Source organism: Catharus ustulatus, chromosome 36 (genome assembly GCF_009819885.2).
Source record: "Catharus ustulatus isolate bCatUst1 chromosome 36, bCatUst1.pri.v2, whole genome shotgun sequence".
In the NCBI taxonomy this organism is placed as follows: Eukaryota; Metazoa; Chordata; class Aves; order Passeriformes; family Turdidae; genus Catharus; species Catharus ustulatus.
Genome location: NC_046256.1, coordinates 830,837 through 858,728, shown reverse-complemented (window position 1 = coordinate 858,728; position 27,892 = coordinate 830,837). Strand labels below are relative to the sequence as shown.

At 53.1% G+C, this 27,892-nt stretch overlaps 2 protein-coding genes across 3 annotated transcripts; one reads left to right on the top strand and one right to left on the bottom strand.

Annotated features, from left to right (window-relative positions):
• The first annotated feature begins 388 nt into the window (after positions 1–388).
• LOC117009829 lies at positions 389–8,529 on the top strand. The gene is made up of 5 exons (XM_033084203.1): positions 389–1,492; positions 3,336–3,427; positions 5,436–5,518; positions 5,978–6,112; positions 8,392–8,529. The coding sequence occupies exons 1-5, from the start codon at positions 1,027–1,029 to the stop codon at positions 8,396–8,398; spliced, it is 783 nt and encodes a 260-aa protein (XP_032940094.1). The 5' UTR covers positions 389–1,026; the 3' UTR covers positions 8,399–8,529.
• On the bottom strand, positions 6,728–26,302 carry GNL1 (G protein nucleolar 1 (putative)). Of its 2 annotated transcripts, XM_033084176.2 has the most exons (13): positions 26,220–26,302; positions 25,950–26,076; positions 24,408–24,539; positions 23,483–23,625; positions 22,074–22,145; positions 20,140–20,194; positions 19,813–19,950; positions 18,415–18,519; positions 17,344–17,523; positions 15,674–15,852; positions 12,932–13,076; positions 8,382–8,522; positions 6,728–7,001 (listed from the first exon to the last, which is right to left on the bottom strand). In XM_033084176.2, exons 2-13 carry the CDS (start codon positions 26,074–26,076, stop codon positions 6,814–6,816), a joined length of 1,605 nt encoding a protein of 534 aa, XP_032940067.1. In that variant the 5' UTR covers positions 26,220–26,302; the 3' UTR covers positions 6,728–6,813. The 2 variants fall into 2 exon arrangements, with proteins under 2 accessions (XP_032940067.1, XP_032940066.1); XM_033084175.1 differs by lacking the exon at positions 20,140–20,194 and having other exon boundaries at positions 6,728–7,003; positions 8,383–8,522; positions 19,813–20,005.
• Positions 26,303–27,892: the final 1,590 nt, after the last annotated feature.

Genomic DNA, 27,892 nt, shown 5'->3' with positions numbered 1-27,892 from the left:
TTGGAAATTAATTTGGGGAATTATTTTGGGAATTTGGGGATTAATTTTGGAATTAATTTGGGGGTGAGGGAATGGGGAAAATCCAAACACGGGGACTCGGAGGGACACGGGAATCTGGGAATTAATTTGGGAATTTGGAAATTGTTTTGGGAATTCGGGAATCCGGGAATTTGGGGATTTAGGAATTTGGGAATTCGGGGACTTGGGAATTCGGGGATCCGGGAATTTGGGGGTTTGGGAACCCGGGAATTATTCGGGAATTCGGGAATTTGGGATTTGGGAATTAATTTGGGAATTTGGGGATTTGGGAATTCAAGGATTTGGGAATTTGGGGATTCGAGAATTTGAAGATTTGGGAATTTGGGAATTCGGGGATTCCGGAATTCGGGAATTTGGGAATTCGGGAATTTGGGGATCTGGGAATTCGGGAATTATTCGGGAATTTGGGGACGGGAAAAACACAAACACGGGGCCAGGGAGGGACACGGGAATCTGGGAATTAATTTGGGAATTTGGAAATGATTTGGGGATTTTGGGAATTCGGGAATTTGAGGATTTGGGAGTTCGGGGATTTGGGAACGAATTAATTCGGGAATTATTCGGGAATTTAGGGACGGGAAAAACACAAACACAGGGACAGGGAGGGGCGTGGGGACACAGGAAGGGACACGCAGGGACATCGGAATTTGGGAATTGGGGACAGGGAGGGACTCGGGAATTTGGGGACAGGGAGGGACCCGGGAATTTGGGACACGCCAGGACTCGGGAATTTGGGAATTAGGGACACGCAGAGACTTGGGAATTTGGGGAGGGGCCGGGGAGGGACTCGGGAATTTGGGACACGCGGGGACATCGGAATTTGGGGAATTTGGGACAGGGAGGGACTCGGTAATTTGGGGATTTGGGGACATGGGAATGCGGTGACACCGAGGGACACACGGACACAGCGACGGCCCCAAAAAAGGGGGTGAGGTCCGTTCGGAGGGTCCCCAAAATATCTCCAAAAAGAGACCAAAGGCCCCAAAAATGTCCCCAAAAACCAAAAACGTCCCCAAAATTGTTCCTCAAAAAACGCTTCGCCCGGACCGGAAGTTCGGTCACCGGAAGTTCACACACCGGAAATTGTTAGAGCGGAAGTTAGGAGTCCGGAAGTTCGTAGAACGGAAGTTCATAGACCGGAACTTCGGAGTCCGGAAGTACATAGACCGGAGGTGCATAGAGCGGAAGTTCGGAGTCCGAAAGTTTATAGACCGGAACTACACACACCGGACGTTCATAGACCGGAACTTCGGAGTCCGGAAGTACATAGACCGGAAGTGCATAGAGCGGAAGTTCGGAGTCCGAACGTGCATAGACCGGAACTCCACACACCGGAAGTTCATAGAGCGGAAGTTCGGAGTCCGGAAGTTTACACACCGGAAGTGGTGCGACACAAATGGCGGCGCCCGTGAGGGACCGGGAGGCGCTGCAGAGACTGAACTTCCTGTTCCAGGTGAGGGGAGGGGGCCGGGGGGGATTTGGGGCAAATTTGGGGGAATTTGGGGGGTCCCGAAGGGTCTGGGGGGGATGTTGAGAGGAATTTGGGGGGTCCCGAGGGGAAATCTCGCGAACCTCTCCGAAAATCCCCGAATCCCCCCCAAAATTTTGTCTAAAAGTCCCTCAGACCCCCCTAAAATTCCTCAAAACTTCCTCCCGACGCCTGCAAAAATCTTAAATTCCCACAAATTCCTGAAATTTTCCCCAAACCCCCCAAAACTTTCTCCTAAACCCTCCAAAATCCCCGACACCGCCCCAAAAATCCCCCAAAATTTCCCAAAATTTCCCCTAAAATCCCCAAATTTTCCCAAAATTCCCCCCAGATTTTCCCCAAACCTTCCAAAATTCCCCAAAATTTCCCCAAAATCCCCCTAAAATCCCCAAATTTCCCTGAATTTTCCCAAAAATCCCGAAATTTTCCCCAAATCCCCCAAATTTTCCCAATTTTCCCCAAAAATCCCCCAAATTTCCCCATGAACCACCCAAAAAACCCCAAATTTCCCCCCAAATCCCTCAAATTTTCCCCAAATTTCCCCCAAATTTCCCCCAAATTCCCCCCAAATCCCCAAATTTTCTCAAATTCTTCCAAAATTCCCCCAAATTTCCCCAAAATCCCTCAAAAATCCCTCAAAAATCCCCCAAAATTCCCCAAACTTCCCCTTAAACCCCCAAAATTTCCTCCAAATTTCCCCTTGAACCACCCAAAACCCCCCAAAATTCCCCCAAAATCCCCAAATTTCCCCTTGAACCACCCAAATTTTCCCAAATTTCCCCAAAAAATCTTCAAATTTCCCCATGAAACACCCAAAAAACCCCAAATTTCCCCCCAAATCCCTCAAATTTTCCCCAAACCTCCCAAGTTTCCCCAAAATTTCCCCAATTTCTCTCAAATTTTCCCCCAAATCCCCAAATTTTCCCCAAATCCCTCAAAATTTCCCCAAAATCCTCCTAAAATCCCCAAAATTTCCCCAAAATCCTCCTAAAATCCCCAGATTTTCCCCAAAAATCCCCCAAATTTCCCCCTGAACCCCCAAATTTCTCAGTATTTCCCCAAATTTCCCCCAAATTTCCCAAATTTTCCCAAATTTCCCCAAAAATTCCCCAAATTTCCCTATGAACCACCCAAAAAACCCCAAATTCCCCCCCAAATCCCTCAAATTTTTTCCAAATTTCCCTGAATTCCCCCAAATTCCCAAATTTTCTCAAATTCTTCCAAAAATTACCACAAATTTCCCCAAAACCCCTCAAAAATCCCCCAATTTCCCCTAAAATCTCCCAAAAATCCCCCAAATTTCCCCTTGAACCACCCAAAATCCCCCAAATTTCCCAATTTTCCCAAATTTCAAAAAAAATCCCCCAAATTTCCCTCAAATTTTCAAAAATTCTCCCATGTTTCCCCCAAAACCCCCCAAATTTCCCCCTTAACCACCAAATCCCCCAAAATTTCCCCAATTTCCCCCCCAAAAATCCCAAAGTTCCTCCAAACTTCCCCAAAATATCCTCCCAAATTTCCCCCTAAACCCCAAAAATCACCCAAATTTTGCCCAAAATCCCCAAATTTCCCCCAATTTTCTCAAATTTTCCCCTTAAAAATTGCCCAAATTTCTGCTTGAACCCCCCAAATTCCCTCAAAAATCACCCAAAATTCCCCCAATTTTCCCCTTGAACCACCCAAATTTTCCCAAATTTCTCCCAAAAATGCCCCAAATTTCCCCATGAACCACCCAAAAAACCCCAAATTTCCCTGAATTTCCCCAAATTCCCCAAATTTTTTTGAAATTTTCCCAAATTTTCCCCAGGCGAGTCACTGGGCCGCGGTTCCCAGCCCGGCGCTGGCGCGGTTCCTGAGCAGCGCCCAGAGAGCGACGGCGCGGAGACTCGTGCTCAGGATGTGAGAGGGGGGAAATTGGGGAAAATTTGGGGATTTTGGGAAAAATTTGGGGGGTTTTGGGGGAAATTTGGGGGGTTTTGGGGGGTTCAAGCGGAAATTTGGGGGAAATTTGGGTGATTTTTGAGGGATTTTGGGGGGTTCAAGAGGAAATTTGGGCGATTTTTGTGGGGAATTTGGGGATTTTGGGGGAAATTTGGGAAATTTTGGGCAAAATTTGGGGGGTTTTGGGTGGTTCAAGCAGAAATTTGGGGGAAATTTGGGTGATTTTTGAGGGATTTTGGGGAAAATTTGGGGATTTTGGGGAAATTTTTGGGGGTTTTGGGTGGTTTAAGGGGAAATTTGGAGGAAATTTTGGGGGTTTGAGGGGAAATTTGGGGATTTTGGGCAAAATTTGGGTGATTTTTGGGGTTTAGGGGGAAATTTGGGGGAAGTTTGGAGGAATTTTGGGATTTTTGGGGAAATTTTGGGGGATTTGGGTGGTTAAGGGGGAAATTTGGGGGATTTTTTTTGAAATTTGGGAAAATTGGGGGGAAATTTGGTGGATTTTGAGTGGTTCAAGGGGAAATTTGGGGGATTTTTGGGAGAAATTTGTGAAAATTTGGGTGGTTCAAGGGGAAATTTGGGGCATTTTGGGAGAAATTTGGGAAAATTTGGGTGGTTCAGGGGGAAATTTGGGGCATTTTTGGGGGATTTTGGGCAAATTTTGGGGGATTTTGGGTGGTTCAAGCGGAAATTTGGGAAAAATTTGGGTGATTTTTGAGGGATTTTGGGGATTTTGGGGAAATTTTGGGGGGTTTTGGGGAAAATTTTGGGATTTTTGGGTGGTTCAGGGGGAATTTTGGGAGTTTTTGGGCAAAATTTGGGGGGTTTTCGGTTGTTCAGGGGAAAATTTGGGGAAAATTGGGAAATTTGGGGGATTTTGGGGAAATTTTGAGGATTTATTTGGGAAAATTTGGGAGAATTTGTAAAAATTTGAGGGAAATTTGGGGAAATTTGAGGGAAATTTGGGGATTTTGGGGAAATTTTAGGGGGTTTTCGGTGGTTCAGGGGAAAATTTGGGGGATTTTTTGGGAAATTTGGGCATTTTTAGATGCTTAACAATTTGAGTTTATTTTGTTTTATTTTTGGTTACTTTGACCTGTTGTTTGCTCTCTTTGTGTTTATTTTTATTTATTTTTGGTTACTTTGCTCTGTTTTTTGCTCCCTTTGTTTATATTTTTATTTATTTTTCGTTACTTTGATCTGTTTTTTTTCTCTCTTTGTGTCTATTTTTATTTATTTTTCTTTATTTTGAGCAGTCACTGTGTCCATTTTGCCCCATTTTTGGATTTTTTACACCGGTTTTTTACTCCTCTTTGTGTTTATTTTAATTTATTTTAATTTAATTTTAATTTATTTTAAGTTATTTTAAGTTATTCTAATTTTTTATTTTATTTTAATTTATTTAAATTTAGTTTTAATTCATTTTAATTTATTTTAAGTTCTTCTAATTTTTAATTCTATTTTAATTTATTTTAATTTATTCTAATTTTATTTTCTTTTAATGCATTTTAATGTATTTTAATTTATTTTAACTTATTTTAAGTTATTCTAATTTTTAATTTATTTTAATCTATTTTAATTTTAATTTATTTTAATTCAATTCTAATTTATTTTAAGTTATTTTCAGTTATTCTAATTTTTTATTTCATCTTAATTTACTTTAACTTATTTTAATTTATTTTAATTTAATTTAAATTCATTTCAATTTATTTTAAGTTCTTCTACTTTTTAAATTTTATTCTAATTTATTCTAATTTTATTGTAATTTTATTTTAATTTATTTTAATTTAATTTAAGCTATTTAAGTTATTCTAATTTTTAATTTATTTTAATTTATTATAATTTTTTATTTATTTTAATTTATTTTAATTTAGTTTTAATTTTTTTTTTATTATTTCAAGTTACTGTAATTTTTAAAATTTTGTTTTAATTTATTTAAATTTATTTAAATTTATTTCCCCCCCAGGGCCCCGTGGGTGAAGCGGCGCCGCTGCCGTCGCTGCAGCTCCGTGCTGGAACCGGCCCGGGGGGTCGGGGTCAGGCTGAGAGGTGGGAACGGAAATTTGGGGAAAATCTGGGGGATTTTGGGAAAATCTGAGAAAATTTGGGGAAAATCTGAGAAAATTTGGGATTTTGGAGGAATTTTGGGGGATTTTAAAGGGATTTTTGGGAAAATTGTTGGGATTTTTAGGGAAAATTTGGGGATTTTGGGGGAAAATTTGGGGAAAATTTTTGGATTTTAGGGAAAATTTGTGGGGAAATTTTGGGTGGATTTTGGGCAGTTTTTGGGTCACTTTTGGGTCAGTTTTGTGTCATTTTTTGAGCAGATTTTGGGGTATTTTGGGTCACTTTTGGGTGGATTTTGGGCACCTTTGGCTCAGTTTTTTGGATGATTTTGGGTCAATTTTTGGGTGGATTTTGGTCACTTTTGGGTCATTTTTTGGAGCCATTTCTGTATGATTCTGGGGGGTGTGTCCGTGTCTGACCCCGCCCCCTGCCCCGCCCCAGGGCGTGGCCAGCCCCGCCTCATCCTGCGCTGCCTCACCTGTGGCCACTGCCGGCGCTTCCTGTGCCCGCCCGAGCCACGCCCACCCGAGCCACGCCCACCCGAGCCACGCCCACCCGCTCAGGACACGCCCACAGGTCAGTGGGGGCGGGATCGAGCCCAAAAAACCGAAATGTGGGTGTGGTTAAATCCAAAAAAGGAAATGTGGGTGTGGTTAAACCCAAATAAGGAATTGTGGGTGTGGCTAAACACAAATAAGGAATTGTGGGTGTGGCTAAACCCATATAAGGGAATCTGCGGTGTGGTTAAATCCAAACAAGGAAATATAGGCGTGGTTAAATCCAAATAAAGAAATATGGGTGTGGTCAAATCTAAATAAGGAAATGTGGGCGTGGTTAACCTCAAATAAGGAAATGTGGGTGTGGTTAAACCCAAATAAGGGAATGTGGGTGTGGTTGAACACAAATAAGGAAATGTAGGTGTGGTTAATATCGAATAAGGAAATGTGGGTGTGGCAAACCCCAAATAAGGAAATGTGGGTGGGGTTAAATACAAATAAGGCAATGTAGGTGGGACAAATTCCAAATAAGGAAGTGTGGGTGGAGCTAAGTTAATATTTTAAAAGGTGGGCGGAGCTATTGGGTCAAACCAAACCCATATAAGGCAAAAAGGGCGTGGCCTAACCCTACCGTCCCTCCCCAGGCGCCACGCTCTGATTGGCCCCGCCCCTGCCGCCGCCAGCCAATCACGTGTGCAGAAATAAACCTCCTTTATTCCATATATGGTCATTGCCGATCCGCGCGCTCCGATTGGTCGCTCCCCCGGAAGGGGGCGGGGCTCAGCACTCGTCCTCGCCCAGCAGCGCGAAGGGGTTGGGGGCGGGGCTGGGAGGGGGCGTGGCCTCCTCTGACTCCTCCCCCTCCTCCTCCTCGGAGCTGGAGGCGTCGCCGGGCGGGGCCGGGGGGGAGGCCACGCCCCCCAACATGGCCGCCATGGCCGCGGTGTCGGGGTGGTGCTCCCAAAAATCTGGGGGGAGGGGCAGAGAGGGTGGGGGAGGGGTCACAAGGGGTGGGGTCATGACCCCAAAAAATCCCCTCACAAAAAAAACTCCACAGGAAGCAAAAAAAAGCCCCAAAAAATCCCCAGGACCCCCCCAAAAATCCCCAAATTTTAAATTTTTTACTTTTTTTTTGTGTTTCTTACTTTTTCAGGCTGTATCCTGGGGGTCTCAGATACATAAAATCCCCCAAACCCCCAAAATTTTAATTTTTTTTGGTATTTTTTTCCTTTTCTCAGGCATAGAAATCCTCCAAAAATTCCAATTTTTGGAGTTTTTTAGCTTTTTTTTCAGGCTGTACCCCAAGGATCTCACCCAGAGGACCCCCCAGCCCCCCCAAATTTTTTGTTTTTTACCTTTTTTTTGTGTTTTTTACCTTTTTTTCAGGGTGTACCCCAGAGGTCTGAGGCATAGAAATCCCCCAAAAATCCCAATTTTTGTTTTTTTTGAGCATTTTTTTCAGGCTGTACCCCAAGAATCTCACCCAGAGGACCCCCCAGCCCCCCCAATTTTTTATTTTTTACCTTTTTTTGATTTTTTTACCTTTTTTCAGGCTGTACCCCGGGGGTCTGAGGCACAGAAATCTCCCAAAAATCCCAATTTTTGAGGTTTTTTTTTGTACTTATTTTGGGTTGTACCTCAAGAATCTCACCCAGAGGACCCCCCAAAAATCCCAGATTTTTAATTTTTAATTTTTTTACCTTTTTTCAGGGTGTACCCCGGGGATCTGAGGCACAGAAATCCCCCAAAAATCCCAAATTTTGGAGATTTTGGGTGTTTTTTCGGTATTTTTTCAGGCTGTACCCCAAGGATCTCACCCAGAGGACCCCCCAAAAATCCCAAATTTTTAATTTTTTAATTTTTTTACCTTTTTTCAGGGTGTACCCCGGGGGTCTGAGGCACAGAAATCCCCCAAAAATCCCAAATTTTGGAGATTTTTGGTGTTTTTTCAGTATTTTTTCAGGCTGTACCCCAAGGATCTCACCCAGAGGACCCCCCCAAAAATCCCAAATTTTTAATTTTTTAATTTTTTTACCTTTTTTCAAGCTGTACCCCGGGGATTTCAGGCACAGAAATCTCCCAAAAATCCCAAATTTTGGTTTTTTTTTTACTTATTTTGGGTTGTACCCCAAGGATCTCACCCAGAGGACCCCCCAAAAATCCCAAATTTTTAATTTTTAAATTTTTTTACCTTTTTTCAGGGTGTACCCCGGGGGTCTGAGGCACAGAAATCTCCCAAAAATTCAAATTTTTGGAGTTTTTGAGCATTGTTTTCAGGCTGTACCCCAAGAATCTCACCCAGAGGACCCCCCAAAAATCCCAAATTTTTAATTTTTAAATTTTTTTACCTTTTTTCAGGGTGTAGCCCGGGGGTCTGAGGCTCAGCCTGAGCCGCCCCTCGGCCGCCAGCCGCAGGATCCCGTTGGCCGCTCGGGCCACGTCGTTCCGAGCCGCCCGAGCCGTTTTGTAACCTCTTTTCTCTGCCCAGGCTGGGGGGAAAAATGGGAAAAAGTCAGGGAAAATCAGGGGAAAATTGGGAAAAAATAATAAAAAAATCGGGGGGGAAATCGGAAAAATTTGGAGGAAATTGGAAAAAAAATTGCAGGAGAAATGGGAAAAATCGGGGGAAAATTGTAAAAAATTTGGGGGGAAAATTGTAAAAATTCAGGGGAAATTTTGGGAAAAAACATAAAAAAATAACATAAAAAGTCAGGGGGAAATCAGGAAAAAAATTTTAAAAAATTAAGGGGAAGTTGGGAAAAAAATCAGGGGAAGAGCAGAAAACTTTGGGGAAAATTGTAAAAAAATTGGGGGAAAAATGGAAAAAACTTAGGGAAAATTCAGGTAAAAAACACCAAAAAATAACCCAAAAATTCAGGGGGAAATCAGGAAAAAAAATTTTAAAAATTCAGGAGGAAAAAGAAAAAAAATCGGGGGAAAAATGGAAAAAATTCAGGGGAAAAATTGTAAAAAATCTGGGGGAAAAATTGTAAAAATTCAGGGGAGATTTTGGGAAAAAACATTTAAAAATAACATAAAAAGTCAGGAGGAAATCAGGAAAAAATTAAAAAAATTCAGGAGGAAAAAGGAAAAAAATCGGGGGGAAAATCGGAGAAATTTGGGAAAAAATTGTAAAAAAATCACGGGAAAAATTGTAAAAATTCAGGGGAAATTTTGGGAAAAAACATAAAAAAATAACACAAAAAGTCAGGGGGAAATTGGGGAAAAATTAAAAAAAATTCAGGAGGAAAAAGAAAAAAAATCGGGGGGAAAATCAGAGAAATTTGGGAAAAAATTGTAAAAAAATTGGGGGAAAAATTGGAAAAATATGGTGGAAAAATTGTAAAATTTCAGGGGAAAAACTGGAAAAAGTCAGGGGAAAATTAAAAAAAAAATCAGGGAAGAAATTGGGGGAAAAATTGGAGAAATGTGGGAAAAACTGTAAAAAATCAGAGGAAAAATTGTAAAAATTTGGGGGGAAAATTGGAAAAAGTCAGGGGAAATTCAGGTAAAAAACACCAAACAATAACCCAAAAAGTCAGGAAAATCAGGGAAAAATTGGGAAAAAATAATTTAAAAAATGGGGGGGGAAATCGGAGAAATTTGGGGGAAATTGGAAAAAAAATTGCGGGAGAAATGGAAAAAATTGGGGGAAAATTGTAAAAAAATTGGGGGAAAAATTGTAAAATTTCAGGGGAAATTTTGGGAAAAAACATAAAAAAATAACATAAAAAGTCAGGGGGAAGTCATGGGAAAATTGGAAAAAAATAATTTAAAAAATCGGGGGGGAAATCAGAAAAATTTGGGGGAAATTGTAAAAAAATCGCAGGAAAAATTGTAATAAATTCAGGGGAAAAATCAGAAAAAATTTGGGAAAAATATAAAAAGAATTCAGGGAGAAATCAGGGGGCAAATCAGAAATTTGGGGGAAATTGGGAAAAGAATCAGGGGAAGATCAGAGAAATTTGGGAAAAATTGGAAAAAAAATCGGGGGAGAAATGGAAAAAATTGGGGGAAAATTGTAAAAAAATCACGGGAAAAATTGTAATAAATTCAGGGGAAATTTGGGGAAAAAACATCAAAAAATAACACAAAAAATCAGGAAGAAATCAGGAAAAAAAATTTAAAAAATTAAGGGGAAGTTGGGAAAAAAATCAGGGGAAGATTGGAGAAATTTGGGGAAAATTGTAAAAAATTTGGGGGAAAAATTGTAAAATTTCAGGGGAAATTTGGGGAAAAAAAAATAAAAAAATAACATAAAAAGTCAGGAAGAAATCAGGAAAAAAATTTTAAAAAATTCAGGAGGAAAAAGAAAAAAAATCGGGGGGAAAATTTGAGAAATTTGGGGGAAATTGTAAAAAAAATGGGGGAAAAAATTGTAAAATTTCAGGGGAAATTTTGGAAGAAAACATTAAAAAATAACATAAAAAGTCAAGAAGAAATCAGGAAAAAAATTTAAAAAAATTAGGGGGGAATTGGGAAAAAAATCAGGGGAAGAGCGGAGAAATTTGGGGAAAATTGGAAAAAAAATCAGGGGAAAAATTGTAAAAATTCAGGGCAAATTTGGGGAAAAACAGAAAAAAACCCCACAAAAAATCAGGAAGAAATCAGGAAAAAAAATTTTAAAAATCAGAAGGAAAGTGGGAAAAAATTGAGGGGAAAATTACAAAAAAAATCTCAGAAAAGTCAGGAAAAAAATTTCAAAAATTACAAAAGTTCAGAGAAAAATCAGGAAAAAATCAGAAAAAAAAATTTAAAAAAAATCAGAAAAAAATAAGGAGGAAAATCGCAAAAAATTCAGAGGAAAAATTGTCCAAAAAAAAAAAAAATCCAGAATATCCCAGAATGTTCCAGAAAGTCCTGGAAGGTTCCAGAAGGTTCTGGCAGGTCCTGGCAGGTCAGAGTTACCATCACAGATCTCCCAGCCCATCCAGCCAGCAAATCCAAATTCCCAAATCCCCTGGAACGTTCCAGAACCCCCCAGAATGTCCCAGAATCCCTGAGAAGGTCCTGGAATGTTCTAGAATGTCTCAGAAGGTCCTGGAAGGTTCTGGAATGTTCTGGCAGGTCCTGGCAGGTCACAGTTACCTTCACAGAGCTCCCAGCCCCCCTGGAATGTTCCAGAACCCCCCAGAACGTCCCAGAATGTTGTGGCAGTTTCTGGCAGGTCCTGGAAAGTTCTCGCAGGTCCTGGAAGGTTCTGGAATGTTCTGGCAGGTCCTGGCAGGTCAGAGTTACCCTCACACAGCTCCCAGCCCATGCAGCTGGTGCCTCCCAATCCCCAAATTCCCTGGAACGTTCCAGAACCCCCCAGAAGGACCCAGATTTGCCAAGAAGGTCCTGGAAGGTTCTGGCAGGTCCTGGAAGGTTCCAGAATGTCTCAGAATGTTCTGGCAGGTCCTAGCAGGTCAGAGTTACCTTCATAGATCTCCTAGCCCGTCCAACCAGCAAATCCAAATTCCCAAATCCCCTGGAACGTTCCAGAACCCCCCAGAATGTTGTGGCAGTTTCTGGCAGGTCCTGGAAGGTTCCAGAATGTCTCAGAATGTTCTGGCAGGTCCTGGCAGGTGACAGTTACCTTCACACAGCTCCCAGCCCCCCTGGAATGTTCCAGAACCCCCCAGAACGTCCCTGAATCCCTGAGAAGGTCCTGGAAGGTTCCAGAATCCCCTGGAAGGTTCCAAAAGGCCCTGGAATGTTCTGGCAGGTCCTGGCAGGTCAGAGTTACCCTCACACAGCTCCCAGCCCATGCAGCTGGTGCCTCCCAATCCCCAAATTCCCTGGAACGTTCCAGAACCCCCCAGAAGGATCCAGATTTGCCAGGAAGGTCCTGGAAAGTTCTGGCAGGTCCTGGAAGGTTCCAGAAGGCCGTGGCAGGTCCTGGCAGGTCAGAGTTACCCTCACAGATCTCCCAGCCCGTCCAACCAGCAAATCCAAATCCCCAAATCCCCTGGAACGTTCCAGAGCCCTCCAGAATGTTGTGGCAGTTTCTGGCAGGTCCTGAAAGGTTCTAGAAGGTCCTGGAAGTTTCTGGCAGGTCCTGGAAGTTTCCAGAATGTTTCAGAATGTTCTGGCAGGTCCTGGCAGGTGACAGTTACCTTCACACAGCTCCCAGCCCCCCTGGAATGTTCCAGAACCCCTCAGAACGTCCCTGAATCCCTGAGAAGGTCCTGGAAGGTTCCAGAATCCCCTGGAAGGTTCCAGAAGGCCCTGGAATGTTCTGGCAGGTCCTGGCAGGTCAGAGTTACCCTCACACAGCTCCCAGCCCATGCAGCTGGTGCCTCCCAATCCCCAAATTCCCTGGAACGTTCCAGAACCGCCCAGAAGGACCCAGATTTGCCAAGAAGGTCCTGGAAGGTTCTGGCAGGTCCTGGAAGGTTCCAGAAGGCTCTGGCAGGTCCTGGCAGGTCCTGGCAGGTCAGAGTTACCCTCACACAGCTCCCAGCCCATGCAACCAGCAAATCCAAATTCCCAAATCCCCTGGAACGTTCCAGAACCCCCCAGAAGGTCCTGGAAGGTTGCAAAAAGCCCTGGAAGATTCTGGCAGGCCTTGGAAGGTTCCAGAATGTCTCAGAATGTTCTGGCAGGTCCTGGCAGGTCAGAGTTACCTTCACACAGCTCCCAGCCCCCCTGGAATGTTCCAGAACCCCCCAGAACGTCCCAGAATGTTGTGGCAGTTTCTGGCAGGTCCTGGAAGGTTCCAGAAGATCCTGGAAGGTTCTGGAAGGCCCTGGCAGGTCCTGGCAGGTCACAGTTACCTTCACAGAGCTCCCAGCCCCCCAGGAATGTTCCAGAAGCCCCCAGAACGTCCCAGAATGTCTCAGAATGTTCTGGCAGGTTCTGGAAGGTTCCAGAAGATCCTGGAAGCCCCTGGCAGGTCCTGGCAGGTGACAGTTACCTTCACAGATGTCCCAGGCCGTCCATCCGGCCCCGCTGGGCGGGCGCAGCTGCAGCAGGGGGGGCAGGGCCAGGCGGGAACACAGGAACCCCACGGCTGAGTAGGGGTCCTGCAGCTGGGCGATGGGGTACACCCCTGCCAGGACCTGTGAGGGGACAAAAACAGGATTGGGAATGGGGTACAGCCCTGCCAGGACCTGGGAATGGAGAAAAATGGGGTAAAAATGGGGTACAGCCCTATCAGGACCTGGGAATGGAGAAAAAAGGGTTAGAAATGGGGTACAGCCCTGCCAGGACCTGGGAAAAGGTAAAAAATGGAGTGAAAATGGGGTACAGCCCTGCCAGGACCTGGGAATAGAGAAAATGGGATTGGGAATGGGGTACACCCCTGCCAGGACCTGAGAAAAGGTAAAAAATGGGGTAAAAATGGGGTACACCCCTGCCAGGACCTGGGAATGGAAAAAATGGGGTAAAATTGGGGTACACCCCTGCCAGGACCTGGGACAGGAAAAATAAGGGTTAAAAATGGGGTACAGCCCTGCCAGGACCTGTGGGGGGATAAAAACAGGATTGGGAATGGGGTACAGCCCTGCCAGGACCTGTGGGGGGATAAAAACAGGATTGGGAATGGGGTACAGCCCTGCCAGGACCTGAGAATGGAAACAAAAAGGTTAAAAATGGGGTACACACCTGCCAGGACCTGGGTCCCACCTGTCCAGGTGAGCTCACCTGCAGCTCAGGTGGGGCCCGGGATGGGAACACCAGGCCGGGGCAGGGCTGGGATTGGTTCAGGTGAGTTCAGGTCTCACCTGGTCACACCTGGGGGTTTGGGGTCACACCTGGGGGTTTGGGGTCACACCTGGTCACACCTGGCAGGGCAAGGGTCACACCTGGTCACACCTGGCAGGGCAGGGGTTGGATTCAGGTCACACCTGGGGGTTCAGGTCACACCTGGCAGGGCAGGGGTTGGATTCAGGTCACACCTGGGGGTTCAGGTCACACCTGGCAGGGCTGGGGTTGGGTTCAGGTCCCCCCTGTCCAGGTGAGCTCACCTGCAGCTCAGGTGGGGCCTGGGATGGGAACACCAGGCCGGGGCAGGGCTGGGATTGGTTCAGGTGAGTTCAGGTCTCACCTGGTCACACCTGGCAGGGTTGGGGTCACACCTGGGGGTTCAGGTCACACCTGGCTGGGCTGGGGTTGAGGTTCTGGTCACACCTGTCCAGGTGAGCTCACCTGCAGCTCGGGGGAATGCCTGAGGTAGGGCTGGGGTTGGGTTCAGGTCATACCTGAAAGGTTTGGGGTCACACCTGGGGGTTTGGGGTCATACCTGGGGGTTTGGGGTCACACCTGGGGGTTTGGGGTCACACCTGGCAGGGTTGGGGTCACACCTGGGGGTTCAGGTCACACCTGGGGGTTTCAGGTCACACCTGGCAGGGCTGGGGTTGGATTCTGGTCCCACCTGTCCAGGTGAGCTCACCTGCAGCTCAGGTGGGGCCTGGGGCAGGGCTGGGATGTGTTCAGGTCACACCTGGGAGCTCAGGTCACACCTGGGGGTTCAGGTCACACCTGGCAGGGCTGGGGTTGGGTTCAGGTCCCCCCTGTCCAGGTGAGCTCACCTGCAGCTCAGGTGGAGCCCTCGAAGGGAACACGAGGCCGGGGCAGGGCTGGGGTTGGGTTCAGGTCACACCTGGCAGGTTGGGGTCACACCTGGGGGTTTGGGGTCCCACCTGTCCAGGTGAGCTCACCTGCAGCTCAGGTGGGGCCCTGGAAAGGAACACGAGGCTGGGGCAGGGCTGGGGTTGGTTCAGGTGAGTTCAGGTCTGGGGGTTCAGGTCACACCTGGCAGGTTGGGGTCACACCTGGGGGCTCAGGTCACACCTGGGGGTTTGGGGTCACACCTGACAGGGCTGGGGTCACACCTGGGGATTTGGGGTCACACCTGGGGGTTCAGGTCACACCTGGGGGTTTGGGGTCACACCTGGCAGGTTGGGGTCACACCTGGCAGGGCTGGGGTTGGGTTCAGGTCACACCTGTCCAGGTGAGCTCACCTGCAGCTCAGGTGGAGCCTGGGGCAGGTTTGGGGTTGGGTTCAGGTCACACCTGGGCACACCTGGCAGGTTTGGGGTCACACCTGGGGGTTTCAGGTCACACCTGGGGATTTGGGGTCACACCTGGCAGGGTTGGGGTCACACCTGGGGGTTTGGGGTCACACCTGGCAAGGCTGGGGTTGGGTTCAGGTCCCACCTGTCCAGGTGAGCTCACCTGCAGCTCAGGGGGAGCCCAGGAGTGGAACACGAGGCTGGGGCGGGGCTGGGGTCACACCTGACAGGGCTGGGGTCACACCTGGGGGTTTGGGGTCACACCTGGCTGGGCTGGGGTCACACCTGGGGGTTTCAGGTCACACCTGGGGGTTCAGGTCACACCTGGGGGTTCAGGTCACACCTGGCAGGGCAGGGGTTGGGATTCAGATCACACCTGTCCAGGTGAGCTCACCTGCAGCTCAGGAGGAGCCCAGGAGGGGAACACCAGGCCGGGGCAGGGCTGGGGTTGGGGTTGGGATCACACCTGTCCAGGTGAGCTCACCTGCAGCTCAGGAGGAGCCTGGGGCAGGGTTGGGGTTGGGTTCAGGTCACACCTGGGGGTTTGGGGTCACACCTGTCCAGGTGAGCTCACCTGCAGCTCAGGGGGAGCCTGGGGCAGGGTTGGGGTTGGGTTCAGGTCCCACCTGTCCAGGTGAGCTCACCTGCAGCTCAGGTGGGGCCCTGGAAGGGAACACCAGGCCGGGGCAGTCGCAGAGGCGCACGCTCCCGCACAGGTAATGGGTCTGGAAGTAACGGGTGCGGCCGGGGGCGCGGGACACGCCCACAGCGCTGCGGCCCAGCAGCGCGTTCAGCACCGACGATTTACCTGCGTTGGGCAGCCCTGGGGACACACCTGAGTCAGGTAAATACACCTGGGACACACCTGAGTGAGCTAAACCACACCTGCGACACACCTGGGACAGGTAAACCACACCTGGGACACACCTGAACCACACCTGGGACACGCCCACCTAAAGCACACCTGGGATGGACCACGCCCCCTGACCCTGCCCAGCCTCACCCGCACATCCCAGGGTCAGCAGCACTGACCACACCCACCCACACCACGCCCCCTGACCCCACCCTCTCTCACCCACCCATCCCAGGGTCAGCACCAAACACTGACCACACCCACACTGACCACACCCATTGACCACACTCACCCTGACCACACCCCCTCTCACCCACACATCCCAGGGTGAGCATAATGACCACACCCACCCTTACCACGCCCCTGACCACACCCACTCCTCACCCACACATCCCAGGGTCAGGACCCCCACTGACCACGCCCCCTGACCACACCCACACTGACCCCGCCCCCTCTCACCCACACGTCCCAGGGTCAGCAGCACTGACCGTGCCCACCCTGACCACACCCACCCCGACCACACCCCTGACCCCACCCTGACCACACCCACACTGACCCTGCCCACCCTCACCCACACATCACAGGGTCAGCACCAATGACCACGCCCCCTGACCACACCCACCCTGACCCCGCCCCCTCTCACCCACACATCCCAGGGTGAGCATCAATAACCACACCCACACTGACCACACCCACACTGACCACACCCACTGACCACACCCACCCAGACCACACCCACTGACCACACCCCCCAAGACCCCGCCCCCTCTCACCCACACATCCCAGGGTGAGCATCAATAACCACACCCACACTGACCACACCCACCCTGACCCCGCCCCTCTCACCCACACATCCCAGGGTGAGCACCCCTCACTGACCACGCCCACCCTGACCACACCCACCCTGACCCCGCCCCCTCTCACCCACACATCCCAGGGTGAGCATCAATAACCACACCCACACTGACCACACCCCCACTGACCACACCCACTCCTCACCCACACATCCCAGGGTGAGCATCAATAACCACACCCACACTGACCACACCCCCACTGACCACACCCACTCCTCACCCACACATCCCAGGGTGAGCATCAATAACCACACCCACACTGACCACACCCCCACTGACCACACCCACTCCTCACCCACACATCCCAGGGTGAGCATCAATAACCACACCCACACTGACCACACCCCCACTGACCACACCCACTCCTCACCCACACATCCCAGGGTGAGCATCAATAACCACACCCACACTGACCACACCCCCACTGACCACACCCACTCCTCACCCACACATCCCAGGGTGAGCATCAATAACCACACCCACACTGACCACACCCACACTGACCACACCCACTCCTCACCCACACATCCCAGGGTGAGCATCAATAACCACACCCACCATGACCACACCCACACTGACCACGCCCCCTGACCCCGCCCCCTCTCACCCACACATCCCAGGGTGAGCACCCCGTGCCGGAATCGCTCCCATTGCCGGGGCGGGGCCGTGTCCCCCTCCCCCTCCTCCTCCTCCTCCTCCTCGTGCTCAGCCCGGCCCTGCGGCTCCTCCTGCTCCTCCTGCTCCTCCTCCGGCCGCTCCAGCCGCGCCCGCCAGCTGCTCAGGTCCACTGAGGGGACAGGGGACAGCAGGGGACATCAGGGACAGCAGGGGACACAGGGGACGGTCAGGGGACAGCAGGGACATCACAGGACAGAGGGGACATCACGGGACAGAGGGGACATCAGGAGACACTGGGGACAGAGGGGATGGTCAGGGGACACTGGGGACATTGAGGGGACATCAGGGGACAGAGGGGACGGTCAGGGGACAGAGGGGATGGTCAGGGTACAGAGGGGACATTCAGGGGACAGTCAGGGACAGTAGGGGACACTGGGGACAGAGGGGATGGTCAGGGGACACTCAGGGGACATCAGGAGACACTGGGGACATTGAGGGGACATCAGGGGACACTGGGGACATTCAAGGACACTCAGGGGACACTCAGGGACACTGGGCACAGTCAGGGACATCAGGGGACAGAGGGGACAGTCAGGGGACACTGGGGACAGGAGGGATGGTCAGGGGACACTGGGGACGGTCATGGGACATTGGGGACAGTCAGGGACAGCAGGGGACACTGGGGACATTGAGGGGACATCAGGGGACACTGGGGACAGTCAGGGACACTGGGGGCAGAGGGGACATCAGGAGACATGTGACACAAGCGACACACACAGGTGACTCTCAGATGACAGCACACAGGTGACACACACAGGTGACAGATGACACAGACAGGTGACAGATGACACAGGTGACAAATGACACTCAGGTGACACACAGGTGACAATGACACTCACCATTGTCCCCCACCAGGTCCTGGCAGGCCTCCAGCAGCAGCTGACACACACAGGTGACACACAGGTAACACAAATGACACACAGCTCACACAGGTGACAGATGACACACAGATGACACTCAGATGACACACACAGGTGACACAGGTGACAGTGACACTGACCATTGTCCCCCACCAGGTCCTGGCAGGCCTCCAGCAGCCGCCTCGGTCCCAGGGCGCGGCCCCAGCGCCCCCGGCTCCCTCCTCTCTTCTGTCGGCTCTGCAGCCCTGGGGGACAGAAAACATCCAAAATACACCTAAATCATCCCAAAATACATCCCAAAAAACATCCTAAAAATCATCCTAAAAATCATCCCAAAATACACCCAAAAAACATCCTAAAAATCCCAAAAAACATCCTAAAAAATCCCCCCAAAAAATCCCAAATTCCACCCCAAACCCCCCAAAATTCCCCAGACTCCCAAGACCCTCCCCCCAAATTCAACCCCTAAATCCCTTTAAACCCCAAAATTCCTCCCCCAGATCCCCCAAAGCTCCCCAAATCCCCCCCAAATTCACCCCAAATTCCCTCAAGCCCCCCAGACCCCACAAATCCCCCCAGGACCCCCAAAATTCACCCCAAATTCCCCAAGACTCCCCCAAATTCCCTCAACCTCCCCCAAGACCCCTCAAATCCCCCCCAAATCGCCCCAAATTTCCCCCAAACCCCCCCAAATTTCACCCAAATTCCCCCCCAGACCCCCCCAAATTCACCCCAAACCCCCCAAACCCACCTCAAATCCACCCCAGACCCCCCCAAATTCCCTCAAACTCCCCCCAAATCCACCCCAAATTCCCCCCAAATCCCTTTAAACCCCCCAAATCCACACCAAACCCCCCCAGACCCCCTAAACCCACCCCAAATCCCTCCTAAATTCCCCCAAATTTCCCCCAGACCCCCCAAATTCACCCCAAACCCCCCCAAATCCACCCCAAATTCCCTCAAACTCCCCCCAAATTCCCTCAGACTCCCCCAAACTCCCCCAAAACCCCCCCAAAATTCCCTCAAACTCCCCCCAAAACCCCTTAAATCCCCCCCAGACCCCCGAAATTCCCTCAAATTCCACCCCAAACTCCCCCCAGACCCCCCCAAACCCCCCTTGAGCCTCCCCAAATCCACCCCAAATCCCCCAGACCCCCCAAATTCCCCCAGATCCCCCCAATCCCCCCAAACTTCCCCCAATCCCCCAAATTTACCCCAAACCCACCCCAAATCCACCCCAAATCCCTTTAAACCCCCCAAATCCACACCAACTCCCCCCAGATTCCCCCCAGACCCCCCCAAATTCACCCCAAACCCCCCCAAATTCCCTCAAACTCCCCCCAAATCCCTCCCAAATCCCCCCCAGATCCCCCCAAATTCCCTCAACCCCCAACCCAAGACCCCTCAAATCCCCCCCAGAGCCCCCAAATTCCCCCCAGACCCTCTCAAATTCCCCCCAATCCCCCCAAACTCCACCCAAATTCCCCCCAAACCCCCCCCCAGACCCCCCAAATCCCCCCAAATTTCCCCCCCAGTACCGGCTGTGGGGGCTGTTCCGGGTGTGGAGGTGAAGGGAACCACGTGGGTGACACCAAAGTGTCCCCTGAGCAGGTGGCACCAGGCCACGGCCACCGAGGGGGGGGTCAGGTCCACCTTGTTCAGGATGAGGATGAGACCCTTCCCCAATTCCTGGGTGATGTGGGTGGCCAGGGCTGGGGGGACACTGAGAGCCTGGGGACAGGGACAGGGGACAGTCAGGGACAGGGACACTGAGAGCCTGGGGACATGGAGACAGTCAGGGACAGGGGACAGTCAGGGACAGGGACAGGCACAGGGGACAGTCAGGGACAGGGACAGGATGAGACCCTTCCCCAATTCCTGGGTGATGTGGGAGGCCAGGGCTGGGGGGACACTGAGAGCCTGGGGACAGGGACAGGGAACAGGGGGACACTGAGAGCCTGGGGACAAGGGGACAGTCAGGGACAGGGACAGGGGGACACTGAGAGCCTGGGGACAGGGACAGGGACACTGAGAGCCTGGGGACATGGGGACACTGAGAGCCTGGGGACAATGATGGGGACACTGAGAGCCTGGGGACAGGGACATGGACACTGAGAGCCTGGGGACAGGGACAGGGGGACACTGAGAGCCTGGGGACAGGGACAGGGACACTGAGAGCCTGGGGACAGGGACATGGACAGGGACACTGAGAGCCTGGGGACAGGGACAGGGAAGAGGGGGACACTGAGAGCCTGGGGACAAGGGGACAGTCAGGGACAGGGACATGGGGACACTGAGAGCTGGGGACAGGGACATGGGGACACTGAGAGCCTGGGGACACGGACAGGGACACTGAGAGCCTGGGGACAGGGACATGGACAGGGACACTGAGAGCCTGGGGACAGGGACAGGGAACAGGGGGACACTGAGAGCCTGGGGACAAGGGGACAGTCAGGGACAGGGACAGGGGGACACTGAGAGCCTGGGGACAGGGACAGGGACACTGAGAGCCTGGGGACATGGGGACACTGAGAGCCTGGGGACAATGATGGGGACACTGAGAGCCTGGGGACAGGGACATGGACACTGAGAGCCTGGGGACAGGGACAGGGGGACACTGAGAGCCTGGGGACAGGGACAGGGACACTGAGAGCCTGGGGACAGGGACATGGACAGGGACACTGAGAGCCTGGGGACAGGGACAGGGAACAGGGGGACACTGAGAGCCTGGGGACAAGGGGACAGTCAGGGACAGGGACATGGGGACACTGAGAGCCTGGGGACAGGGACATGGGGACACTGAGAGCCTGGGGACACGGACAGGGACACTGAGAGCCTGGGGACAGGGACATGGACAGGGACACTGAGAGCCTGGGGACAGGGCCAGGGAACAGGGGGACACTGAGAGCCTGGGGACAAGGGGACAGTCAGGGACAGGGACAGGGGGACACTGAGAGCCTGGGGACAGGGACATGGGGACACTGAGAGCCTGGGGACATGGGGACACTGAGAGCCTGGGGACAATGATGGGGACACTGAGAGCCTGGGGACATGGACATGGGGACACTGAGAGCCTGGGGACAGGGACAGGGGGACACTGAGAGCCTGGGGACAGGGACATGGGGACACTGAGAGCCTGGGGACATGGGGACATGGGGACACTGAGAGCCTGGGGACAGGGACAGGGGGACACTGAGAGCCTGGGGACAAGGACATGGGGACACTGAGAGCCTGGGGACAGGGACAGGGACACTGAGAGCCTGGGGACAGGGACAGGGACACTGAGAGCCTGGGGACAGGGACATGGGGAGAGAGACAGTCATGGACACCTGGGGACCCCCACCCTGGGACCCCGAGGTGTCCCCATGTGACCCCCAGATGTCCCCATGTCACCCCAGGTATCCCCAGTGTCACCCCAGGTGTCCCCATGTGACCCCCAGGTGTCCCCACCGGGTGCCGTGCGTCGGCGATCAGCAGGATGACACCCAGGTGTCCCCAGGTGTCCCCATGTCACCCCAGGTGTCCCCATGTCACCCTGGTGTCCCCACCGGGTGCCGCGCGTCGGCGATCAGCAGGATGACACCCAGGTGTCCCCATGTCACCCCAGGTGTCCCCATGTCACCCCAGATGTCCCCATGTCACCCCAGGTGTCCCCAGATGTTCCCAAGTGTCCCCAGTGTCACCCCAGATGTCCCCAGTGTCACCCCAGATGTCCCCCTGTCACCCCAGGTGTCCCCATGTCACTCCAGGTGTCCCCATGTCACCCCAGGTGTCCCCATGTCACCCCAGGTGTCCCCACCGGGTGCCGCGCGTCGGCGATCAGCAGGATGACGTCGGACATTTCCAGCACCCGCCACAGCTGCCGCCACGTCTGGGGACACAGGGGACAGTGAGGGGACAGTGAGGGGACACCAGGGCCTGCTGCCACCTCCCCGTGCTGTCCCCAGTGTCCTCAAACCCCTCCAGTGTCCTCAAACCCCTCCAGTGTCTCCAATGTCCCCTGGTGTCCCCAAAATCCCCCGGTGTCACCTCCAGGTTGTGCTCAAACAGTGCCACCCCCTGGATGTCCCCAATGTCCCCCAGTGTCCCCAATGTCCCTCAGTGTCCCCTGGTGTCCCCAAACCCCCCCGGTGTCACCTCCAGGTTGTGCTCAAACAGTGCCAGCCCCTTGATGTCCCCAACGTCCCCAAACCCCCCAATGTCCCCTCAGTGTCCCCAAACCCCTTCAGTGTCCCCTCAGTGTCCCCAAACCCCCTCAATGTCCCCAACCCCTACTCAGTGTCCCCAACCGCCCACCAGTGTCCCCAGTGCCCCCTCAGTGTCCCCAGTGTCACCTCCAGGTTGTGCTCGAAGGGTGCCACCCCCGGGATGTCTCTGATGTCCCTCAGGAAGTCCCCAAACGTCCCCAGTGTCCCCAAACCCCCTCAGTGTCCCCAGTATCCCCTCAGTGTCCCCAAGCCCCTCAGTGTCCCCTGGTGTCCCCAGTGTCACCTCCAGGTTGTGCTCGAACGGTGCCAGCCCCTTGATGTCCCCAATGTCCCCAAACCCTCTCAATGTCCCCTCAGTGTCCCCAATGTCCCTCAGCGTCCCCTGGTGTCCCCAAACCCCTCCCCAGTGTCTCCAATGTCCCCTCAGTGTCCCTGGTGTCACCTCCAAGTTGTGCTTGAACGATGCCACCCCCTGGATGTCCCCAATGTCCCCCAGTGTCCCCAATGTCCCCTCAGTGTCCCCAGTGTCACCTCCAGGTTGTGCTCGAATGGTGCCACCCCCTTGATGTCCCCAGTGTCCCCTCAGTGTCCCCAATGTCCCTCAGTGTCCCCAACTCCCTCAATGTCCCCAAACCCCACAGTGTCCCCAACCCCCTCAGTGTCCCCAATGTCCCCCAGTGTCCCCAAACCCCCTCAATGCCCCCCTGGTGTCCCCAGTGTCACCTCCAGGTTGTGCTCGAATGGTGCCACCCCCTGGACGTCCCCAATGTCCCCAAACCCCCTCAATGTCCCCTCAGTGTCCCCAAACCCCCTCAATGTCCCCAACCCCTACTCAGTGTCCCCAACCGCCCACCAGTGTCCCCAATGCCCCCCCGGTGTCCCCAGTGTCACCTCCAGGTTGTGCTCGAATGGTGCCACCCCCGGGATGTCCCCGATGTACCCCAGTGTCCCCAATGTCCCTCAGTGTCCCCTGGTGTCCCCAAACCCCCCCTGGTGTCACCTCCAGGTTGTGCTCGAAGGGTGCCACCCCCGGGATGTCCCCGATGTCCCTCAGGAAGTCCCCGAATGTCCCCTCCTCACGCTGCCGCAGCTCGGCCGCGCTCATCCCGAAACTCCAGGGGGGGCGGCGCGGGAAATCCAGCCCTGGGGGTCACACAGAGGTCATGGGGTCACACAGAGGTCATGGGGTCACACAGGGGTCATGGGGTCACATGGGGTCACAGGGTCACATGGGGGTCATACAGGGGTCATGGGGTCACAGACCAAACACAGAGTGGATGCAGGGTCACACAAGGTCACGTGGTCACAGGGATCACACAGAGGTCATGGGGTCACATGGGGCACATGGGGTCACATGAGGGTCACACAGGGGTCACAGACAAATTATGGGGCCACACCAGGGTCATGGGGTCACATGGGGGGTCACATAGGGTCAGGAGATCACACGGGGGTCATACAGGGGTCATGGGGTCACAGAGGGGACACGGGGTCACATGGGGGTCACAGGGTCACAAAGGGGTCATACAGGGGTCACAAGGGCGTCATAGAAGGAACACAGAGGAGACACGGGATCACACAGGGGTCACAGGGTCATTCAGGGGTCACAGAGGGAACACAGGGTCACACAAGGGTCACAGAGCCCCCCTTAGGGACATTTTCCCTACCCAGTGGCCACTCTCCCTCCCAGTAGCCACTCCCCCCTCCCAGTAGCCACTCCCCCCTCCCAGTGGCCACTTCCCCCTCCCAGTAGCCACTCCCCCCTCCCAGTAGCCATTTCCCCCTCCCAGTAGCCATTTCCCCCTCCCAGTAGCCACTCCCCCCTCCCAGTAGCCACTCCCCCCTCCCAGTGGCCATTTCCCCCTCCCAGTAGCCACTCCCCCCTCCCAGTAGCCATTTCCCCCTCCCAGTGGCCGTTTCCCCCTGACCAGGCCCGTAGACGCTGTCGGGGTCCAGCTCCAGGGCGCTCTCGGGCAGCGGCCTGCAGCAGCTCCTGCTGGGCCCGGCGCCGGCTCCGCTCCAGGGCCTCGGCCCGGGGCCCTCCCAGCTGCAGCCGGAACCTGCCGGGATCCGGGCCGGGGTTTGAATCCAGTCTGGATTTCAGACGGAATCCAGGCCGGGGTTTGGATCCAGCCCGGATTCCAGATAAAATCCAGGCTGGGTTTTGGATCCAGCCCGGATTCCAGATAAAATCCAGGCTGGGTTTTGGATCCAGTTCGGATTCCAGATGTAATCCGGGTCGGGTTTTGGTTCCAGCCCAGATTCCAGGGGGAATCCAGGCCGGGTTTTGGCTCCAGTCTGGATTCCAGGCCGGGTTTTGGATCCAGCCTGGATTCCAGGTCACAATCCAGGCCAGGTTTTGGATCCAGCCTGGACTCCAGGTGGAATCCAGGCCGGGTTTTGGCTCCAGCCCAGATTCCAGGCAGAATCCAGGCCGGGTTTTGGCTCCAATCTGGATTCCAGGCCAGGTTTTGGCTCCCGCACAGATTCCAAATGGAATCCAGGCCGGGTTTTGGATCCAGCCTGGATTCTAGATAAAATCCAGGCCGGGTTTTGGCTCCAGTCTGGATTTCAGATGGAATCCAGGTCGGGTTTTGGCTCCAGTCCAGATTCCAGGCCGGGTTTTCGCTCCAGCCCAGATTCCAAAAGGAATCCAGGCCGGGTTTTGGATCCAGCCCAGATTCCAGATAAAATCCAGGACGGGTTTTGGCTCCAATCCAGATTCCAGGCCGGGTTTTCGCTCCAGCATGGATTCCACCTGGAATCCAGTCAAGGTTTTGTCTCCATTCTGTAATCCAGACCACGTTTTGGATCTAGCCCAAATTTCAGACGGAATCCAGGCCGGGTTTTGGCTCCAGTCCGGATTTCAAGCCAGGTTTTGGCTCCAATCCGGATTCCAGGTGGAATCCAGGCCGGGTTTTGCCTCCATTCCATAATCCAGGCCAGGTTTTCCCTTACGCCAAATGAAATCCAATTTTTCTTCCCCAGTCCGGATTCTAGGCTCGGTCCGGTCTGGGTTTATGCGCATCATGGAGTTCACCAAAAATCCAGTCCAGGCTTTCCCCTACTCCCAATCCCACCCCAAATCCAGTCCAGTCTTTCTCCATTCCCAACCCCACCCCAAAATCCAGTCCTGGCTTTCCCCCACTCCCAATCCCACCCCAAATCCAGTCCAGGCTTTCCCCCATTCCAAATCCCATCCCAAATCCAGTCCAGGTTTTCCCCCATTCCCAATCTCACCTCAAATCCAGTCCAGGCTGTCTCCTATTCCAATCCCACCCTAAATCCAGTCCAGGCTTTCCTCCACTCCCAATCCCACCCCAAATCCAGTCCAGGTTTTCCCCCATTCCCGATCCCACCCCAAATCCACTCCAGTCTTTCCCTGCTGTCAAACCCCGGACCGGGTTTTCCCTCACGTTAAACCCCAGCCCAAATCCCGTTGTTTTCTCCATTCCCCGCTCCCTCGGTACCTGCCGGGGTCGTGACGCCGGGGGGGCCCCGCGGGCTCTGCCTGGGGGTCTCCGGGGGGGCCATCCCCGCCTCGCTCGCGGCTCCCGCTGCGGCTGCCGGGGCCTGAGGCCGGCCCGGCCGGGGCATCTGAGAGCACCGGGATGGGGGTCAGGGGAGTCCCGGTGCGCGGCCCCATCCTGGGGGATCCCAGCCCCCCCTCCCGGGGATGTCCCTCCCCATCACCCCGCGGTCCCAGCCCTCCCCCCGGGGGCTCGCAGCCCCTCCCTCACCGCCCCGTTTCCGCTCCCGCCGGTCCCGGAGCTGCTGCTTTTTCCGCTTGGCGCTGAACGGGAGCTTGCGGGGCATGACGGGAGCGCACGTGACCGGGCGGGACCGCGCTCCGCCAATAGGGAGGAAGGGGCGGGGGACAACACGAGGGGTGGAGCCAATAGGATGGCGTCCCGCCTCAGGGCAGCAAAGTGATTGACAGATTGAACAACCAATAGCAGCGCAGTGCACGGGGCAGGGCGAGTTCAACCAATAGGACAACTCGTTACTCCAAAGGTGGGAGGGTCGGGAAAGCGATAGCCAATAGAAAAAGAGGCGCGTGGGCGATGGGCGGGGCTTGTGGCTTAGTTAGCCAATGGGAAGCGGCCGTCGCGGCCCGGAAGTGCCTCGAGGCGGCGGTGGCGGCGCATGCGCAGTTCGCGGTGCCCGGCCATGCCGAAGGGGAGCGCGGCCGGCGGGGGCCAAGCAGGAGGAATGGAAGGGGGAGAGGAGGGTGAGACCCCCCGTGAGGGGACCCCGAAAATTGAGGGGGTGGGGACCCGGGATGGGACCCCAAAGCTGAGGGTGGGAACCCGGGATGGGACCTCAGGAATTGGGGGGGGGACCCGGGATGGGACCCCAGGGATTGGGGTGGGGGGGACCCCGGGTTTGTGAGGGGAGGAGGGTGAGACCCCCGTGAGGGGACCCCGAAATTTGGGTGGGGGGACCCCCGGGACGGGACTGGGACCCCGGAATTGGGGGGGGGGGGGAGGTTGAGACCCCCAGGATTGAGGGAGGGGCGAGATTCCCCCTTCTATGACCCCCCCACCCCATTTCTGAGGCAAATCCCCCCAAAATTTGAGGAAAACCCCCCCCTCACCCTTTGTGAATTTTGGGGAGGGGTCTCACCCCAAACTTTGCGATTTTGGGGCACCCCCAAACCCTTTTATCCCCCCCTCCCCCCAGACCAACCGGTCAAGAAAGGCAAAAAGGACCGGAAAGGCAAAAAATCCGTGAGTGACCTTTCACCTTTGACCCCTTCCCGAAATTCCTGACCCTCCCCAAATTGCCCAAAATTGCCCAAAATTGCCGAATTTCCCCCCAGTTTTTCGAGGAGTTAGCGGAGGAGGAGAAGGCGGCGCCGGCTGAGCCCCCCCCGCCCCCTGAGAAGGAGGGGGCCGCCCCCCCCGCAGGTTAATTAATTTAATTAGCTTAATTAGGTTAATTAGGGAGGGGTTAATGAGGGGGAAATGGGGCTGGACAGGATGGGGTTAAAGGGAGGGGCTTAAAAGGGCAGGGTTTGGAGTGGGAGGGGCTTAAAGGGGAGGGGTGAGGGAGAGAAAGGGGCGGGGCTTAAAGGGGAAAAGGGGAGGGGCTTAAAGGGGTGTGGTTTAAAGGGGAGGGGCTTGAGTGGGTGGGGTTAAAGGGGTGGGGCCTAAAGGGGAGGGGTTGGAGTGGGTGGGGCTTAAATGGGAGGGGACAAAACAGGGAGGGGCTTGAGTGGGTGTGATTCTAAAGGGGAGGGGCACAAGTGGGTGTGGTTTTAAGGGGAGGGGTTTAAATGGGTGTGGTTTTGGGGGAGGGACTTACAGGGTGTGGTTAAAAGGGGAGGGGATTAACTGGGTGTGGCTCTGAGGGGAGTGGCTTAGATGGGTGTGGTTTTAAAGGGGAGGGCTTAAAGGGCGTGGCTCTAAGG

What these genes read in the sequence shown, in the direction of transcription:
- GNL1 (XM_033084175.1), bottom strand. Translation starts at nt 26,076, where the DNA reads ATGCCCCGGCCGGGCCGGCCTCAGGCCCCGGCAGCCGCAGCGGGAGCC. An exon ending in CGGCGTCACGACCCCGGCAG is followed by an intron (nt 24,540 to 25,949) that starts GTACCGAGGGAG and finishes GGATCCCGGCAG; the next exon opens with GTTCCGGCTGCAGCTGGGAG. An exon ending in TCGCCGACGCGCGGCACCCG is followed by an intron (nt 20,006 to 22,073) that starts GTGGGGACACCT and finishes CCCTGTCCCCAG; the next exon opens with GCTCTCAGTGTCCCCCCAGC.
- LOC117009829 (XM_033084203.1), top strand. Translation starts at nt 1,027, where the DNA reads ATGTCCCCAAAAACCAAAAACGTCCCCAAAATTGTTCCTCAAAAAACG. An exon ending in GACTGAACTTCCTGTTCCAG is followed by an intron (nt 1,493 to 3,335) that starts GTGAGGGGAGGG and finishes AATTTTCCCCAG; the next exon opens with GCGAGTCACTGGGCCGCGGT. An exon ending in GGTCGGGGTCAGGCTGAGAG is followed by an intron (nt 5,519 to 5,977) that starts GTGGGAACGGAA and finishes GCCCCGCCCCAG; the next exon opens with GGCGTGGCCAGCCCCGCCTC.